At 38.1% G+C, this 18,835-nt stretch overlaps 1 protein-coding gene across 41 annotated transcripts in view; it reads right to left on the reverse strand.

Annotated features, from left to right (window-relative positions):
• Window positions 1-18,835, reverse strand: part of PTK2 (protein tyrosine kinase 2) — a 198,236-nt gene that overhangs the window by 29,706 nt on the left and 149,695 nt on the right. For 25 of the 41 annotated variants that reach the window (NM_001396552.1, XM_046919359.1, XM_046919376.1 and 22 more), the window contains 8 exons: window positions 17,579-17,599; window positions 16,439-16,536; window positions 12,600-12,684; window positions 9,025-9,125; window positions 7,403-7,518; window positions 5,790-5,890; window positions 3,627-3,716; window positions 1,797-2,001 (listed from right to left, as the gene is read on the reverse strand). In NM_001396552.1, the coding sequence (NP_001383481.1) occupies window positions 1,797-2,001; window positions 3,627-3,716; window positions 5,790-5,890; window positions 7,403-7,518; window positions 9,025-9,125; window positions 12,600-12,684; window positions 16,439-16,536; window positions 17,579-17,599 (817 nt within the window). The remainder of the gene's footprint in view (window positions 1-1,796; window positions 2,002-3,626; window positions 3,717-5,789; window positions 5,891-7,402; window positions 7,519-9,024; window positions 9,126-12,599; window positions 12,685-16,438; window positions 16,537-17,578; window positions 17,600-18,835) is intronic. The other 16 variants (NM_001396554.1, NM_001396557.1, NM_001396555.1 and 13 more) reach the window with 2 other exon arrangements.

Raw genomic sequence — 18,835 nt, forward strand, 5'->3', positions numbered from 1 at the left:
AAGTTGGAAGGGACTCCCAGAGATGGCTAGTCCCATCTTCTTCTGAAGTTGAGCTTGATGTACAGTGAGGTCAGGTTCCTCAGAGCCTTCCTCAGTTAAGGTCTGTAAGCCTCTCAGCACGGAAATTCCAGTCTCTGGATGACCTGCCTCAGCGTGTAACCATGCACCCTGGGAAACATCTTTCTTGATAAATGATCACATCTCGCCTTTCTGGAAATTGTGACTGTTGTTCTTCACCCTTTGGCTAGGTATTTCTGAGGAAAGCCAGGTTCTTGGGTTCTTGTCCATCCTGTATATCTGGTGATACCTTTCCACTCTCATTTTTTTCCTCCTCTTCCCCTTCTGACTCATGACTTTATGAGTAGTCTAAATTTTCAGCAGCAACCAACAATGTTCCTCTTCCCTTGCTGGAAGAGGAATTCCCTTCCCTGTCTGAGTTTACACACTATCTTCCTATCTACATTTTTTAGGGCTTCCTTCTCCTCTGTGCCAGCCAAGAATTATCAGTACAATCCAAAAAGCCAAAAAATAAAATTAAAAACATGAATTGCCACCTAGTACCCAAACCATACCATTGTGTCCTATCTTCTCCCTGTAGTCCCTACCCGGGCCTATCACTTCCTCCTGTATAGTCAATTCTACGCAGCCAGTCAACTCTACATAGTCAGTTCCTTCTGAGAAGGGCTGTGTCCTTCTCTAGCTATGTAAATTTGGCTACAGATGAGCTCCCAGAGTTACACAGTGGAACATCTTAAGAAAGAGGAAAAAAACCTGAAAATGCAGCTACAGCTATAGCTTATCCACACAGGCACTCCAAAACAACATTGTGATCACAGTAAAATTGCGTCTCATTTATCAACTTGTGAATCTTCTTCGAACACAAACACCCAGTGAGAGCATGCAAGGTATTATGAACACAAGTGAAACAAGATGTAAGATAGAACTTAAGAACCTGGCAATGAATCACAACAAATTCAAGAGTGGATTTACAGCTGTACAATACCCACATATTGTTTGAGGCTGATGTCATCTCAGTAAAACAAATACTGAACACTTACATTATCACAAAAGTGATCGTAAGTATTAGGTATGTGGGTACAGTATCTTGGTAAGGCTTCAAAGTTTAAATACCACCCCTATACCATGTCTGGAGAAATGAATATATGGGCACTGCAATAAATCATTACGAATAAACTAAGAGTGTGAATTTAGACCGGTGTCAAAATCATGCACTAACACTTACTGCATGATAAATTGTAAGGCAGTCCATCTCCTGCAAAATAACTTCTAGCTAATTACAATGCATTTCTTGCAACTGCACAACTGTGCAAACAGATGCCTAAAGGAACTTGTGTGCTACCTGTGTTACGAAGTGACTTTCAGCAACACCTCCAAATGTTTGTTCTACTGAAAACACTCAGACACTAATTCAAGGCATCTACTCTGAAACTGGACAATTGGTTTACTTATGAACAGCATTTTATCCCTGCTCACTGCATGTTTGCCTATGTAATAAATCTAAATTCCTTCTACCATCCCGCTGGATGGTAGCTAAAACTATAAACAAACATGGCAGAGAAACATGATTCGTATTTCCAATCATATGAATTCACTCCCCAGTTTAATTTACTCCAACAGATAAGGTCCAGATTTTCAAATAAGTGCCAACAACCTGGCTTTCTGATGTTAAAACTTAACACACTCATTTTTAACAGAAAAAAAGTACTGTAATGGAAGATAAAGCAAAAACAAGTATTTCTGAGCAAGGAAATGACCTTTCAGAAGAATAACCCTACCTGAGTTGTGCTTTAAGTTCAGTAAACCTGGGTCGTCTACTAGGGTCGTATGCCCAGCACTTGGTCATAAGGCTGTAGAGGGTGGGAGGGCAGTTCGGAGGCATGGGGAGCCGCTCACCGTTCTCAATCCGACCAATAACATCATTATTTTTCACTCCCTGGAAGGGCTTTACCCCATGCATCAGGATCTCCCACATACACACACCTACAAAACACACAAAACAATTCATTTTGCCCGTGTGAGCAAAAAAACCTGTTAAAATAAAAGAAAGCAATCCCTTCCCCCACCCCCAGCATACAAAGTCTTCATTTTAGGAGAGATTTAATAATGGTGACTAAAATAAAGGACAAAAGCCCTCTTTCAGAGCTGTTATGTTCAGCTATACTACGTTAGAAAAATCAGTTCCCAGAGCAGCTGGATGGATTTGCACAGCCAAACAATGCAATTTCTTCCAAAAAACAGAGCCAGGGAATCGATCCCTACTTACCAGCTGAGAGCAGAAGGGAGAAATGTGCAGTAAGATTACATATGCACTACCAACCAGAACTGCTGGTGAGGAAGCATGACCCGCAGCTGGCTCACAGCAGCCTGGTTTCACAGTTAGTTACGTTCTACCTATTGTAAATCAGAATGGTTGCTCATATTCAAATCCACTCTTTTTTTTCTTTTTTTTTTTTTTAATGATGTAGAATGAGCTGTATTTGCTTTTCCCCTGACTAGTTCCAACCGGCTTGTTCAGACTCGTAGGATGTATTTTCACTTTGAGGGTGATTCAGCCCTGGCATTGATCCAATTTTTTGTGCTGAAACCATGTAATAAAACAGCTTCTCTTGAAACTATGTTAAAAGCACAAAGAGAAAAACTATCTGTTGGTTTACTATCGGCCAGTATGTTCCAAAGGCTTAATTCTTCTAACTGGGACTGTGCTAGAGCTTTCTTCGTATTACTATAAGAATCCCATACCCTTTGCTTAAAAGCACTCATATTTCAGTTTGCAAAGTGAGTGAACCCTTACTTGTCTGTCCTGCTCTTATTTAACGTCTCATTATGTTTGTTCCTTCACACAGACTATGTTTGTTTTGTCTATCCACACAAGCAGTCACTAAGCTCTAGCTTGAGCACAGGTAACCATATTCATATAAAAGCTTTCAAATTTAAGAAAAAAAAGATCAAGGTTTCAAGATATTTCCATTGACCCATATTTTTATTCAGCTTCCGGTCATATTTTGCAGGAGTGCTACAAGATACAGTTTAGTAGCTTAGTGGGTAGTAATAGTGGTAGGAGGACGGTTGGACTAGATGATCTTGTTGGTCCTTTCCAACCTTGTGATTCTATGATTCCATGATTCTATGACTGTAAACTACGAGGAGCTATCAAAGATAAAATAAGTGGGAATTTAGCATTAAAGAGCTGGAAACAGGACAAGATGTAGGCTGATCTAGACCTTAAGAAAATAGCAGAAAAAAATGAAGAAAACAGAAGGTGAAAATATAAAACAAACTGAAAATAATAATGGGATGGCAAAAAGAAATAAGAGGAAAAAATGAAAGTAAAAAAAAAAGGGGGGGGGTCTCCATTATGACCTTCATTTCCGTCAGCTTCTTACTAGAGATGAAAAAGCACATGCTTTTTCATCAGGCTTACTTCAGGCTTACTGATAAAAAGAACAATACAGAGACAGAAAAGATGCTGGAAGAAATCAGAATTTTAGAAAGAATAGTAAAAATATAGAGGAATCTCTGGAAATTATTTATCTTACAGCAATTAAAATGAAGCATAAAACATTTCCATAGGACACTAAAAACCCCACCATTTGGTATTCACCTACCAAACATCCACACATCGCTTGCTGAGGTAAACCGTCGGAAGTTGATTGACTCTGGAGCCATCCATTTGATAGGTAACTTTCCTTTGGAAGCTACAAGACAAGAAGGCAGGCCATTATTCCTACTGCTGTGCTCAGACATAGACTTTGTTCAAAGGGAAATCATTTAAAGGCCAAACTCATCTCCACTGAATAACTATCAAATTTTGTACCTGAGATTTCTGCACGATCTGACCAGTTCTGCAGGTCATGTTTTAGAAAGAGGGGAAAAGAGCAGCACTTGGCATAAACATATGGACTGATTAAGCTCCTTCTAATTTTAAGTCAATTCTTATTTATAGATGCAGGTAACATCAAGGTGGGAGGAAGTGTTCATTTGCCCGAGGAAGGCCATACAGAAGGATCTGGACAGGCTGGATTGATGGCTTGAGACCAACTGTATGAGTTTTAACAAAATAAAGTGTTGGGTGCTGCACTTTGGTCACAACAACCCCACGCACCGCTACAGGCTTGCGGCAGAGTGGTTGGAAAGCTGTATGGAGGAAAGGGATCTGAGGGTGTTAGTTGACAGCCAGCTGAACATGAGCCAGCAGTGTGCCCAGGTGGCCAAGAAGGCCAATGGCATCCTGGCTTGTATCAGAAATAGCGCAGCCAGCAAGAGTAGGGAGGTGATTGTCCCACTGTACTCAGCACTGGCGAAGCCACACCTCAAGTACTGTGTTCAGTTTTGGGCCACTCACTGTAAGAAAAACACTGAGGCTCTGGAACATGTCCGAAGAAGGGAAATGAAACTGTGAAGGATCTGGAGCACAGGTCTTAGAAGAAGGGACCAAGGGAACTGGGATTGTTTAGACTGGAGACAAGGAGGCTCAGGGGACACCTTATCACTCTCTACAACTCCCTGAAATGAGGTTGTGGCAAGGTGGGGGTTGGCCTCTTCTCCTGGGTAACAGTGATAGAACAAGAGGTAATAGACTCAAGCTGCAAAAGGGGAGGTTCAGCTGGATATTTGGACAAATTTCATCTCAGAAAGAGTGGTGAGGCATTGCAACAGGCTGCCCAGGGAGATGGTGGAGTACACCATCCCTGGAGGTGTTTAAGAAGGTACATATGGCACTGAGGGACATGCTTTAGTGGTCATGGTGTTGATGGGTTGATGGCTGGTGATCTTAGTGGTCTTTTCCAGACTTAATGGTTTTATGATTCTATGTATCTACTGCAGTTCAAAATGTACTGCTACTAAATCTGAAACTGACATGAAAATCTCAGTTACACAGCAGGTATTTCTAAATGGTTAACTGAAAAAAAGGTAGCTTGCTTGGCCTTACAAAAAAAATAATAACAAAAAATATTCCAAAGAACAGAACAAAATAAAACAGTCACTGAAGCCTCCCAAAAATATAATGACAAAATTATCCTTCATCTCCTCTCAGCAATGAAATAAACTCTAAGTAGCTCACAGTGATATAAGAGAAATGAAATGCAGAAACATGCTGAAGCATAAGGGGACAGATAAAGGACATTTTAAAATACGTGACTGTTACTCAGGCATTTATTAAAGATTCAATTTCTGAAGAGTTACATATTATGAGGCAGATGTTAAACATTACTGCTTGGCACACCATCTCTGTTCTGCTGTACTTCCATCTATCAGGAACTGATGGACATCTCATGGCTGCTGGAGCTGCTCAAGCTCAATCTTCCATGCAAAATGGGAAAAAAAGTAGCTACGTGCATTCTTTTGTATTGAATTTTGCCAGTCCAGTGACATTTGGGAGTATGCAGCATACAATGACAATGCAAATTCCAACACTTGTTGGCAGTGTTGAAATCATTGCAGCATATTCAGGTTAATATATTACTATTACTTCAGACAGGCCTCAAACGTGGACAACCCTATAAAACCATGGAAATAATATAAAATAACAGTTACCCACAAATGTACTTCTAATTTTGCAAATTAAATCAGACCCTATGATTCTTCTCTTTGAAGCATACGTGTAGGAATTTACTGCCATATTTTCAATTCTTGAACACTTTATCATTTTACGAAAAGAAAAAAAAAACAATTGCTAGACCAAGAAAATCTGGTCAATTCCTTTTGACAATAAACTTAGCACTGTGAAAAGCAGTGCCTTGTAAGATGAATCCAGAGTGCCAACTTACCTTTATAGTAAGTACTGTCTTCCATGTATCGGGATAAGCCAAAGTCACCCAATTTCACACAGTCAGTGGCAGATACCAGCACGTTCCTAGCAGCAATATCTCTGCCAAATAGAGGAGATACTATTTATAGTTGTTTAGAAACTTATAATGATAAAATGTCATTTGAAAAATATTATTAAAGCCCAGAAATATCAATCGCCTTTGAAAGGACCAAATCACTCTTCTAGTCATAGTATGGGTATACATACATGGAAAAAAAGAGGACTATTACATGTTTGCCTACTGATTCTGAAAAGCTTGCAGAAATACTCCAGTATATTTGATCCTTTTGAGTAAAAACTGTCATCCTAAGGTGCAACTGTCAGTGTCAGAGGAAAAAGTTTTAGTTTTTCACCTGTTTAAATATTTAAAGGCAAAAAAAGTTTTGGCAGTTCAAATTAATGGAAAGAAGAAAATCTGCCTTCTGTCACTGGAGAGGTGTGGAAATGTTTTAACGTCTCAGTCCTGTAAGAAGCTTCTTAAGGAGCCCAGTCTTAATTATACTACAGTGGTTCCAATAAGACATGCATATTCTCTTCCTGCAGCTTCCTAGGTGAGAGAAGAAGCCTCATTTGTTTGTTGATTCTGGATTTTGGCAGGCTGACAGACTAACATTTGAGCAGCAGCCTGAAGTGATCTACTTCAACCCATTTCAGTACAATACAATTGTCTTTCAAAATTTTACTGCTGGAGTTAAAATTAGCAGCTACTTGGCCAAAATTCAAATATCTGTGACAACCGTAAGGGTCTGTTACTTACAATGCTTATACATTTATGTAAGTATATATAAATATCTAACATGCATATTCACATATATACGTATGCATGATCGATATATACTACACATCATTTGCACCTGAACATTTAAACACAGGATGTTCAAGTTCCAAATGCTTCACAATAATCTGAATTTTGTCAACTGTTAATTGCAGACAATACAGGGATTAGGGATTATAAGACAGACAATTCAGTCTTTTCTCCCTAGGGAGGAACTCAAACTTAATAAAAATATGAAACACACCAAGATAGAAATACAGGTTCAGTTTTTAGCTAAGCAAGCAGTTGTATGTTATAAACATTTTATTCTCCCTGTTCTTTGCTTAAGAAGCCAGCTGCCCCTTGTTTTACTTCTCTGTGTTTGGAAGATGACAGCTGACTAGCAGTTTGAGGAAATGTTGTAACCACAATGCAACAACTCAGATGGAATTTATTCCCCTGATTAAAATGAGGCACCATCTCCAAGTCAATCTAGGAGTGAGCCAGCAGGTGTCACTCTTGAAAAGGGGGTTATTTTGCTATCAGTCTAAAAAAAAGCTGTACTAACACAAAGATGGACACAAAACATGAAGGTATTGCTGCTACATATTCATCATAAGCCAAGAAAAATAAACAGGAAAGTTAAGCTTAAAATATACAACTATATGTATGTTAAGCATGCATCTTCACTCAAGCAAGTGTATCCAGCACCCAGAATACTCCCAACCAGCAATCTGGTAATCTAGGATATTTATTCCCTGACGTTTCAACTAGCCATGTATAAAAACGGACAAAGACACATACACATAAAGTCTTACCTATGTACAAATCTTTTGCTCTCTAGGTAAGCAAGTGCTGTGCTAAGCTGGTAAGCGTAGAGGATGAGGGAGGCCAGGTCCAAGCTGAATTTTCTTACTTGCAGAAACGATCTCAACTTTTTGCATAAAGAAGAAAAAAATGAAAGTAGTCAGCATGAAAGATAACAGATTTGAACAAGCTGCATCTCAAACTGTCACGTTTACAGAAGTGTCAACAGGTCTGCCTTTGTTTCAGACTGCATGAGAACAGAAAACCATTTGCCATGAAAAACCAGAACTCTGCACAAAAACCAAGCAAATTTTTTCTGCATGAAAAATAATACCTAACCAAGGAAACTTTTTTCCATTGCATTCAGGCTCCTTCTGAAGGCTGAGTTCATGCGCTCAGTTCTAGAGACACCTGGTCCTACGAGCTCTTCCACTACATGTGCTTGTTTTTTTCTTGAGTTCAGGGGACAGCAGTATACAGCAAATCAGAATACAGATAACAGCTGCATTGTTTGAGAAGAATGCATTTTCTTACTTTATATTTGCTAACATATACACACTTTTCTCAGAGCAGTCACTATCAATGCAGAAATTTTATAAACTATGCTCCCAGTTAAAGACAGTTAGGTTCTAATAGAAAGTGGCACCGAATGCTCTGCATAAATTAAAACAAAGATTTAAAAAGTAATTTGGACAACAGAAAATAAATCTATAATCTAATGACAGAAAATGACTCCTCTACAGGTTTTCCTGTCTCTCTTGTTTTGCCTGTTGTACTTTTTTTGAACAATGAATTGCAGGTTGGTAATTAAAATGACAGTCTTACAGTAGGAAATATTACTTCAGTTCACATTTTCAGATATGCACAGAGGAAATAAATCAATTTTAAAATCTGAGAGCTAGTTTGGTATAAACCATTCATCCAAATGACATGATAATGAGGAAAGCCACCTTAACGAGGGTCTCTGTACAGAAGAAGAAACATCATAAATTCAGAGTTCCAAGGGAAAAGGCACAGTATTTCTCAGGAAGCTCCCAAAAAGTGAAAAATAATAGTTTGTAAATACAGTCAGTAAAATGTCATGAGCTGTGTTAGTCTATGAACAGCAAACCCACCCACTTTCTTGTGCCAAGTTCAGTTTTCCAGAAGCAACTATTTAAGACTGGGCAAGTAATTTGGATGGCTTTATGCACCCACTTCTACCTTTCCCACAAAATCTCCCTGCTATCATCTCCTTCAATTGCTGCCCACACAATACAAGCCTCTTCTGCCACCTTCAAGGAATGAAAGAGGTACCACATAATTTCCCTTCCAGAACACAAGCTTGCAAATGCTGTTTAAATGATATCTCACTATCATCATCTGACTTGACACAGGTCATGCTCTCACCCTGCAAAAACAACCAAAGTTCTTCCGAAAACTATGACTAAATCACTTTGGTATGAGCTGATGCAGATCCCTTAGTGGAGGAGTTAAGTCAAATTTTGTCATTCCTGTCTCGGAGTCCATAATTCTAAGACAAGTATGATATCATGTCTGTCGAGTCTGCCTTTGCGTTAGTGCAGATAAGTGATTTTTTCAGTCTTTCGCAAAGCCAGACGAGAGACCAAAGACACATGAAAAGTTTTCGTACCTCTCCAAGTGTACAGAGCTCCATGATTATCCACACTGGGTTTTCTGTAATAACTCCAATGAGCTTCACAATGTGAGGATGATCAAACTGACGCATTGTTACTAAAAGGAGAAAAAACAAGACTGAACGCTACAGAAAATGTTGGGTTTTTAAAACAATAAAGAAGTTCTGTCCTAACTGAGCATAACATGAGCATGTTGACCTATCAGTTCAGTGTATGACCTCTTAACCTGTGCCTTTCTACTGGAAAGATAAAACTGAATAATTCAATGGCTGAAAAAAAATGTATGTTAGCTTACGACACAGACACACAACCTCAAGTAATGACTATGCTCACATCTGATCTTATTTTCTATGGGCTTAATTAATTTTTCAGTCTCAGCAATGCAGTCAGTATATTTCATGCACTAAGACATAGAAATGCTTATTAAAGTTCCAGGGAGGTATGTTTGTTAGGTTAGAAGAAATATCAGTCCTCTGATTGTATTTTCATCTCCCAACATGCAAATGATGAGCACTATTATTTTAATTTTACAGCACTCTCTCTTTTGTATTTACAATGTACAGTGTCAACAGAAATACACAGCAATTACTGAACTAGCGAGTCTGCTTTGTTCGCATATAGCTTGGAAAGAATAACCTCCTTCCCTCCATGATGTGGCTTTTAATAAATCGTAAACTAGAACAGTAGGCATCTTTGGATTCCTATTCTGAAGAGAGAATGTTCTACTTCTGCACCCTAGTTCACAGCAGTTGTATAACCAATACATCCTGCACGGGGAAGTATCCCAAGAGAAATTCTTGGACAATGCTACTTATATGACCTAATCTTCTAATAGTTCACTAGTGTATTTTACTGCACAGAAATGTAAATGGGCCAACTTAAGAACATACTCTTCAAAATATTCAGGTGTTATGAATATTACAGGAAATGAATCAATAAAACAAACAACCCCATCAATGATGCAGCTTAACACATTCATGAAAAGGAATAAAAAATGAATGGTGACACATCAACTGGGCAAGAAGAACTGGTAAAACACTACATAGAATGGAACTCAATTCCTAAATCACTGAATTTCCCTTCTCCCTTTTGAAGTAAAGGGAATTTCAGAGCGCATACTTTATGAAAAAGTACACATTGCAAAACCAGTTTGCCTGAATCTAGATGAGAAGTAATGGCATACTATTAAAAATTTCTTCTCAGAAACAGTGGTAATGTGTTGGCACAGCCTACTCAGGGAGGTGGTGGAGTTGCCGTCACCGGAGGTGTTCAAGAAAAAGGCAGATGTGGCACTGAAGGCCACGGTTCAGTGCTATGGTGGGCATGGGTTGACAGCTGGACTAGATGACCTTAGAGGTCTTTCTCCAACTCTAATGATTCTACACTTGCACAATTAAAATCTTGGTAAATAATGTGTATATTAAAAACAAAACACACATTACCTATTTTTAGAGTTCTCTTATACTGATCTAACTCAATGAAACATACATTTCTTCATTGATGTAAAATGAAGCAGGAATACAGTTATGACTATTAAATCAATGGAGAAGGAATTAGCACAAGTATTTTGATACTTTAGTTATCAGTTTTAAACGTATTTCATTGTAGGAAAGTACCTCCCAGAGACTAATTTCATCAGTGTTATCTGACAAACTCAAAAATTCATTTTGCCATCCAGCTTCAAAAGACAAGAGGAAGATTCAGTTTCCAGAAGGAATGAATAGCTTGTGGAAAGGAGCAATTTACCAAAAACAAAAACAAAACAAAAAACAAACCCAAAGTGGAAGATTAATAAAAATCTACAAATCCCATGCAGTTTACATGGTAGCATATACAAATGCCTCAATGGTAACACACTACTATGTAAGAGCAGACAGGATTGAAGAACTATTGGTGATGGGTGAATGGTTGGACTGGGTGATCCTGTGGGTCTTTTCCAACCTTAGTGATTCTATTATTCTGTGAAGAAACAGATGTTACTCACAGAAATTTCTTCTTTCATATAGAATGATGGAATCACTAACACTGGAAAAGATGACCTGACCTAGTCCAACTGTCAACCCACTACCATCATACCTACAAAGCCATGTCCTTAAGTGCCACCCCTACCACAGATGCTGGCTCCACCACTCCTCCAGGTAGTCTGTTCTAATGCTTGACCACTCTTCCAGGGAAGAAATTTGTCCTAATTTCCAACCCGAACCTCTCCTTGCAAAAATCAATCCTAAATCTTTTCAGCTCTGGAAAATTCACCACAAAAAACTAAAATGCCCAAACTACTAAATCAGCGTGATTTATACTACTAGTAAGTATGATCTTTCCATTGTACTTTAAGTTCTGAATTTGTAAAGTTTTTGTGTATGTATGCATTACTAAAGGAAAAAAAAAAAAAAAAAGTCTGAAGCTCTTCAGCAAAACAGCCAGCTCTGTCTGGATGGTGGATTTGGGCCCTTTAGAGAATGCTCTTACAAACAATGAGGCAACGTCTCAGAGTTTGCAAAGGAGAAACATAATGGATTGGAACTACTATTAAAAAAGAAGAAAAACTGAAAAATGATTAAATCAAATTTGTAAAGCACTATCTACTGTCTGTATCTGCCTACAATACTGGCGTTTCCTGATCTGTTGAGCTCAGGAATCTAATAAAGCAGCATTAAATTACCTTCTACGTTGCAATTACTTTCTACGTTGTTAAGAGACAGCTGTCTAACTTTGACTGCTAAGTTATTCCTAAAAGCAATAGTATTTACTTTTCCAAAGCTAGATAAGTAATTGAAAGAATCATAGCAATTTAAGAAAAATATGACATTCCAACCCATTGGCTATGAACACATTTACTAAACAATTAGAAAAAACTGAACAAAAAGAGCATCAAGTAGAGAGTACCTTATAACATCTGGCTACAACTAATCACTTTAATGATATAACACAATACCTTCACAAGACACAGAGACACAACTGTGGAGGATAACAGGCAATATTTGCTTATAAAACCAAACGTTACAGAACTCAACACCTATAACACTTCTACAGAAGTTTTCAGCTAGTATTTTCCTCAGAGAAAGTAAGTTTACCTCATGCATCAAAGATGCTGTTTGAGGACTGCAATATTTATAGGCAATTGTTTAAAAAACTAGTTTATTCCATTAAATTTTTAATTCTGAAATTTCGAAACAGATCTGTATTTGATGTAACATCTTCGCAACTTAATGAGGACAATAACCTGACCTAAAAGGCAGTGTAGTACACTGATACAAACGCTGTGACATTAAAAAAAAAAAAATCATGAAGAAGGAAATAGGAGATCAGATTTTTCACACTCCAAAACCAGTTCTGAAGTCTTCCAGGAGTCGGATATCACCGCTGAAATTTGGAAAGTCAAATAATCCACATATAATCATACACAAAGGCAATGCCAAGATATAAAGCAGTCCCCTTGGCATACATTGCAGGAGAGAACAAAGCCCATACTATACATTAATAAAACAAATTTGTATCAGAAATCTCTGGCACAGATGGCTGCAAAGTCTTCCCAAGGACCATTTACAGAAGCTCATAGTGTAATACTCACAGGCTTCTTGTAGGAACTTTTCTCTAACGCTGTCTGAGGTGCAGTTTTTACATGTTTTGATTGCTACAGCCATAGCTGGATTTTCCTGAAAGAGATTTAGAAATAACTCAAACGCAGCCCACATAAAGTTAGGTCTAAAATTCTAACAAAACCAATTTAGAGGAAGTGAATATTAAGTAGAATACCTTTAGTTAAGAAATTAATTTTGAAAGCATCAATGTTAAAATATTGTTATAACGGAGGCACTTAGTGTGCATTTACATCCAATTAAAATTTAATCGGTTTTAAAGTACGTTAATTCATACAAATATACTGACAGAAGATGATTAAATGTGCAGTACTGTAAATGTTCAGCGCTACAGAAGAATAGAAGCACAGCTAGCAAAAGCAAAGGGAACAAGTAGACACATGCCTGAAAAACACGCTTGGCTTCTTGGAAAGCCAAATAAAGGGCTTTTTGTGGTTTCTGCAGTGCAAAGACCAGCTATAATTTTTGACTGACTCAAATCCTTTATACAAAGCAGACTGCTAACAGGATACATGCTAAGTCAGCTTTTAAACTGAATTCAAAGTACAAAGAGAAGTAAAAGATTTCATAAATTAGCTTCACAGCCAATTACACCAAGAGCTTAAAACTGAGTTTAACAGAACACATGTATTCCTAAGCAGAAACAGATTTGAGCATCTGACTGCTTATCCTTCGAATACAGAAAAATGAGAAGCTCTCAGACAGCCCAAAGGAGGCCTCCTGGCTCAAGAGGAGACTTTCATCTTATCTTCCTTTGGTGTGTCTTACAAATACTTACACTCCTTTCTAAGTCACAGACAGCACTGAGGAGTTGTAAGAGCGTTTCTTTCCTAAAGAAGCTCTAGGCATTCTGTCTTCAGAAGGATTCTAAACACCACAATTTACTTGGAAAATGGTATTTTTTTTCTTAAGTTTAAATCTCTATTTGGCAAGTGCAGAACCTGCATAATGAGCTGGAAAGCTCACGTATTGCTGGTTCTCACAAGAACAGCTCTGCATTAAGTTGCAACAGAAGCTGCTCCATCCACGAGGAGCTCCATCTGCTCCATCACAGCACATCCCCACTGCTGCATCCCAGGCTCAAGCGTCACTTTGACAATACTTAATGAACTGGAAAAGCAGGTGAAGTGTTTTAAAATTAATTCTGATCAAGGCTTGATGAAGGATTAATGGCTTCCCAAAAACTGCAGCCCTGAGGAGAAGCACTTGGTGCTCTGGTGGATGAAAAGCTGGAAATAAACCAGTCTGGAAGGTGAACAGTATCCTGAGCTGCACCACCGGAGGGGTGGCACCAGAGAGAAGGAGGAGGTTGTCCCCCTTTGCTTTGCCCTTGTGAAGCCACACCTGGAGAACTGTGCCCAGGCCTGGAGTCTCCAAGAAGGATGTGGAACTGTTGGAGTGGGTACAGAGAAGGACCATGAAGATGATCAGAGGGCTGGAGTGCCTCTCAGCCTGAAGAAAGGTTGACGGAGTTGGGCTTATTTAGCAGGGAGAAAAGAAGGCTCCGAGGAGACCAAACTGAGGCATTCCAGTACCTAAAAGGAGCTCATAAGCAAGACGGGGACCTATTGGGCAGACAAAAACAGGACAAGGGGAAATAGCTTTAAACTAAAAGAGGGCAGACAGATTAGATATATGGAAGAAATTCTTTACTCAGAGGGTGGTGAGGTGAACGCACCATCCCTGGAGGTGTTGAAGGCCAGGTTGGATGGGGCCCTGGGCACAGAGAGCTGGTGGGTGGTAACCCTGCCCATGGCAGGGGGGTTGGAACTGGGCTGGAACTTTTTTTTTGGATAAGAAGACAGAACAATGAGGACCCAACAACAGACTGGTACCACTTGTATAACAAATAGTAAACACTATCTTAAATGACTCTTTTAGCTTAATTCCATAGTAAATAAGCCTTTAAAGATAGTTTTATTAGAATTGCTTACACATGAACAATAAGATCCTATATGCATGCCTAACTTTTCATACAGTATGCTATAAATACATGCTGGTTGTGGTATTTCAGAAACATTTAGTAGCAAGTAGCCTTGTAGAAGATGTGAATACTGCAAAATCAACAGAGTAAGAACCTCACAAGTGCAACAAACAGGGATAAATGAGACTTTCAAAATGGAATTTAAGCTAGCAGAATAAGATGCCAAGCATCTCCCCCATGTTTTTACACGTGAGCTGAATACCTACAAAGATGCAAAAGCAATCATGTTATTGTAACCGATTTTTTACTTGTTATAAACTTGTAATATCATTTCTTCCAGACATTTAAGTTACAGTCTGTGATTATTACATCAAAATTTAATGATACCTTACTATTTTCACTTTACACATTTGAGTATCTTAGATGTAATAATTTCATTAATTAAAGAAATTAGTAGGTTACCATTTATAGGAAGGTGAGTAGGCACATGATGACTTAAAAGAATCTATTTTCCTATTCAAGAAAAAGAATGGACATCATTTACAGAACAGCTCCAAGAAAAGAGGTCTCTCATTGGTTTTACAGAGCACTAGATTTATCCACCTTGCTCCAAGTTCACTGCAACATTCTTCCTCGAGCACTCCTGCTAAGTTGCACAGGGTTAAATAAAAACAAAGACCGATTCTAATACAAGGTATAACAGAACTGCTTTTCTGAATGAAGGTATAATGAAATATCTCAAATCTCTATGATATATTTGAACACTTATCCCTATTTTAAAATATTGCATTAAATATCTATTTAATTCCACATGCCTGGGATACTAATCAATTGTTCCTGGGAAATAATGTTTCCAAAGCCAGAACTCAGCTGTTCTACTATTATATTACGTTGTATTATAACTTCATCTACAGAAATTTCAGATACCAAATTTCCTGAGTTGAGAAATAAATTTTCATTTCACACTTGTAGACTTAATTCCTTATTATAATTGGCTGGAGTTAAATAATTTAACAGCTTTTCTCTGTTCTACCCCACTCCTCCAGTCCCCAGTTTAATTTTTCATCTATATAAACTGTGATCTTCATTTTTGTCATTGAAGTCTGGAAAACATGTAAGCACCAGCCTGAAGTTCCTGAGTGCCACTGACCTCACTGTTTCAATGAGGGGACTTGCACACTGAGGTCTGGTTGGATCTGCATCTATTTTGTATCTTTTCTTTGAAGAAATAGTGGTAACTTATACGGAGGTACAAGTCATAGAGCAAGAAAGGTGTTCACCGCAGAAACAGATGTTTTCAAGCATTATTGCTCTCTGCTGTAGGCTACTGTTTTTTCAGTACAGAAGACTAAAACTTCTCCTTAGTATTCCAGCAGAGAAGTTACCTGATCCTGACCCAACTGGATCCTGACCCATTCTACACTGAATGCTGAACCTAAATCCAACTCAGCTTTAACATCTCCAGATACTGTTTCGAACTTCAGAAAAGGTTCTGCAGCACTGAATACTCACTAGTGGAGTATGGCCAGAGGTATATGCACTTATCTGCTTGGACAAACTCCAAATTAAGAAGAATGTGTACAGCTAGGTTTAAAAGCAGTGAGTCCTAATTCTAGTGCTGCCAATGGTTTTGGTACGGGTGTGAATAGTTTACCTGGCATTTCTGATTCACATTCTTATCTGTAAAAAAGAGGGATCATTCTAGAGCTTCTATTTTAGATATCTGAAAAACGCAAAATATGGTCTACATGATGACTATTCTGTTAAATAAACCACAGAATCAACATTTACTTGTTCTGGAAGGCATATGAGGCACACGTTTTATTTATTTTAACTCAAAAGCTTTTGTTTGTTTGCTTGTTCTTTTGTTTCAGAAGTGAAGCTTACCGGACTCATGTAAATTCCTTGGTGCACATCTCCAAACTGTCCTTCACCAATGCAGCGCCCCAGTTCAATTCTCTCCCTTTGAATTTCATAATCTCTGGCTATAGGAATATAATGCACTTAAAATATCAGATCTCTGAGGAAAGGCAAAGGAACAATCCACAAGATACCAAACTCAAAGTCAGTCACTCCAGTGTCTCACAAATGAATAACTAAGATTAACATACGCTGCACACCAACCTATACAAATGCTGTATACACAGTGGAAGCCTCTTAAACAACTTTGAATCAAAGCAATGAAAAAGAAACTGTGAACTATAATTTCTTAAATTTTAATTATTATGCATTATGTATTTAAATGCAAGAGACATGATTTAACCTTTCTTGCTAGTAAGAGACAAAACATTAATAACCTAGGACAACAGATATGATAATAAATACAGCCCTAGCTCACATGCTTTTATGAGTTTAAGAGAAGTCCACTATGTGGTATTTTAGGTCTTGGAACCATCAAATTAGCTAGGAGAATTTTTAAAGAGGTAACTGCAAGAACAAAATACAGCAACAAGAGCATGGCAAATAAAGGTAGAATGAAAGAGCAAAATCTTGAGGCCAATGCACCTCCTTCAGTCTGTAATTGAAGTAAAATTGATAGAATGCAATGCAACTTATGCAATTTTATTAACTTCACTGCTAACAGACTGAGAGTTTTTCTGATGAAAATGCCTCAGTACTTTGGCAAAAATATTTAAGCAATTGCAAGTGAATTACTTCATTTGCAATTTAATTTCTAGCAGACATGGAAAAATATTTCTGGAACAGCAGAAAAGCATGTACAGTATATGTTTTCACCTCTACTTCTATTATTCAGAGAAAAAAAATAAGCTACCAGCTTAGGACTTAAGGACTGATGTTTTGCACTTCATTAACACTACAGAAATAACGTTGTCTAGAGATAGAAAACACTGTGATAAATGCCCTTTCCATTTCTTGCTTTAAGTACTGCATTTTCCTCTTTAAAATCCCAAAGCTAGTTGGTTTAGCTATAGATAAATAATGTTTATTAAATGAAAGTGAATAAGAAAAATTCCACATCATTCCAAACTGCAAGCATACAAGGATGGGTAAAGGATCTCCTGTTACCTTCATCTATTCCATAGCTTTCTGCAGTGCAATTAAGAGAAAGATCAAATGCTTACTTAGAGCTTCTTAAAATCAAGTCAAGGACAAACATTTTTTTAACACTTAAAAAAAAAAAAAAAGGAAGAACCATACAGATGCAATTTTAACTTTACATTGGCAGAAGTCACAGGTCTGTTCTTGTGATCTCAACTGCCCAAGCCCTGGGAGAGCTGAACACTTGAAGCCACTTCAGTGCAGCACAGCACTCAACGTTCGTGTCAACAGCCCATCCCATGGGCTTTGAACTGAAGGCACGAACGGAAGTGTTCAGAGTCATCCAGTGCTGGACCACAAGTAATTAGTTCAATGGAAATTTTAGAGAAAAGATTACAAAATAATAATAATAATAAAAATCATCCAGAGTTAATATGTTAAAAAAATATATAAAGGGTTTACGTTATCATAGTACTTTTTTGATCCTGCAATTATTTTAATGCAATTATGCAATAACTTACTGCAAGACATTCAAAGCACATTGTTTATTTCTGGAAAACATATATTCTTGCTTTCCAAATATTTTCCACAGTAGCATATTATACAATAAACACTGACGTGACTATGAAACACTTCTGTCTCATGAGAACCTGAAGAAATCCCCACACAGTCATTATTCTCCAGCAGAACACAGTTTCAGCTCAGCACCACTCTCCTCTGTCACACCAAACCAACCTGGCATTTCTGTAGGCCTTCTTCAAAAGCAGACAGAACCAACTGCCTGATGCTAGAGAAATCCCAGGCTGCCAAAATACCTCTCTAGGTTGCAGATGTAACTTAAAATCAGCATACGGGCTTCTATGTGAAATTAGCTGACTCTGACAGTTCAAGGTGATATCCTAATTCAAATATTCCATGAGAAAATCCTGACAGTGGCCAAGGCATGGTCTTTTACTATTTTGAAGATGAAGACTCAGAAGAACTTTGCATTTTTGTTTTTGTTCCTGAAGCCTTTCATCTTGAGGAAGACTGCATGTGGTACGGATGACTTTGCTCTAGAGAACAGCATGCGTGACACAGAGCAAGGATCAGGGATGGGATACAGCTATAGAGCAGTATCCAGAAGCATTCCAAATTCCTTGCCTACACAGCAGAAATCTTACTCGTTCTTTATGCACTGTGTTCGGCATCACAGTAAAAAATAAACCTCCATTTTATGACATTTTGAGACATAAAAGGGAGCTCACAGTGAAGTCACTGACAACACCAAAAGCTATGATGGAG

This window comes from Gallus gallus, chromosome 2, assembly GCF_016699485.2.
Source record: "Gallus gallus isolate bGalGal1 chromosome 2, bGalGal1.mat.broiler.GRCg7b, whole genome shotgun sequence".
Lineage (NCBI taxonomy): Eukaryota > Metazoa > Chordata > Aves > Galliformes > Phasianidae > Gallus > Gallus gallus.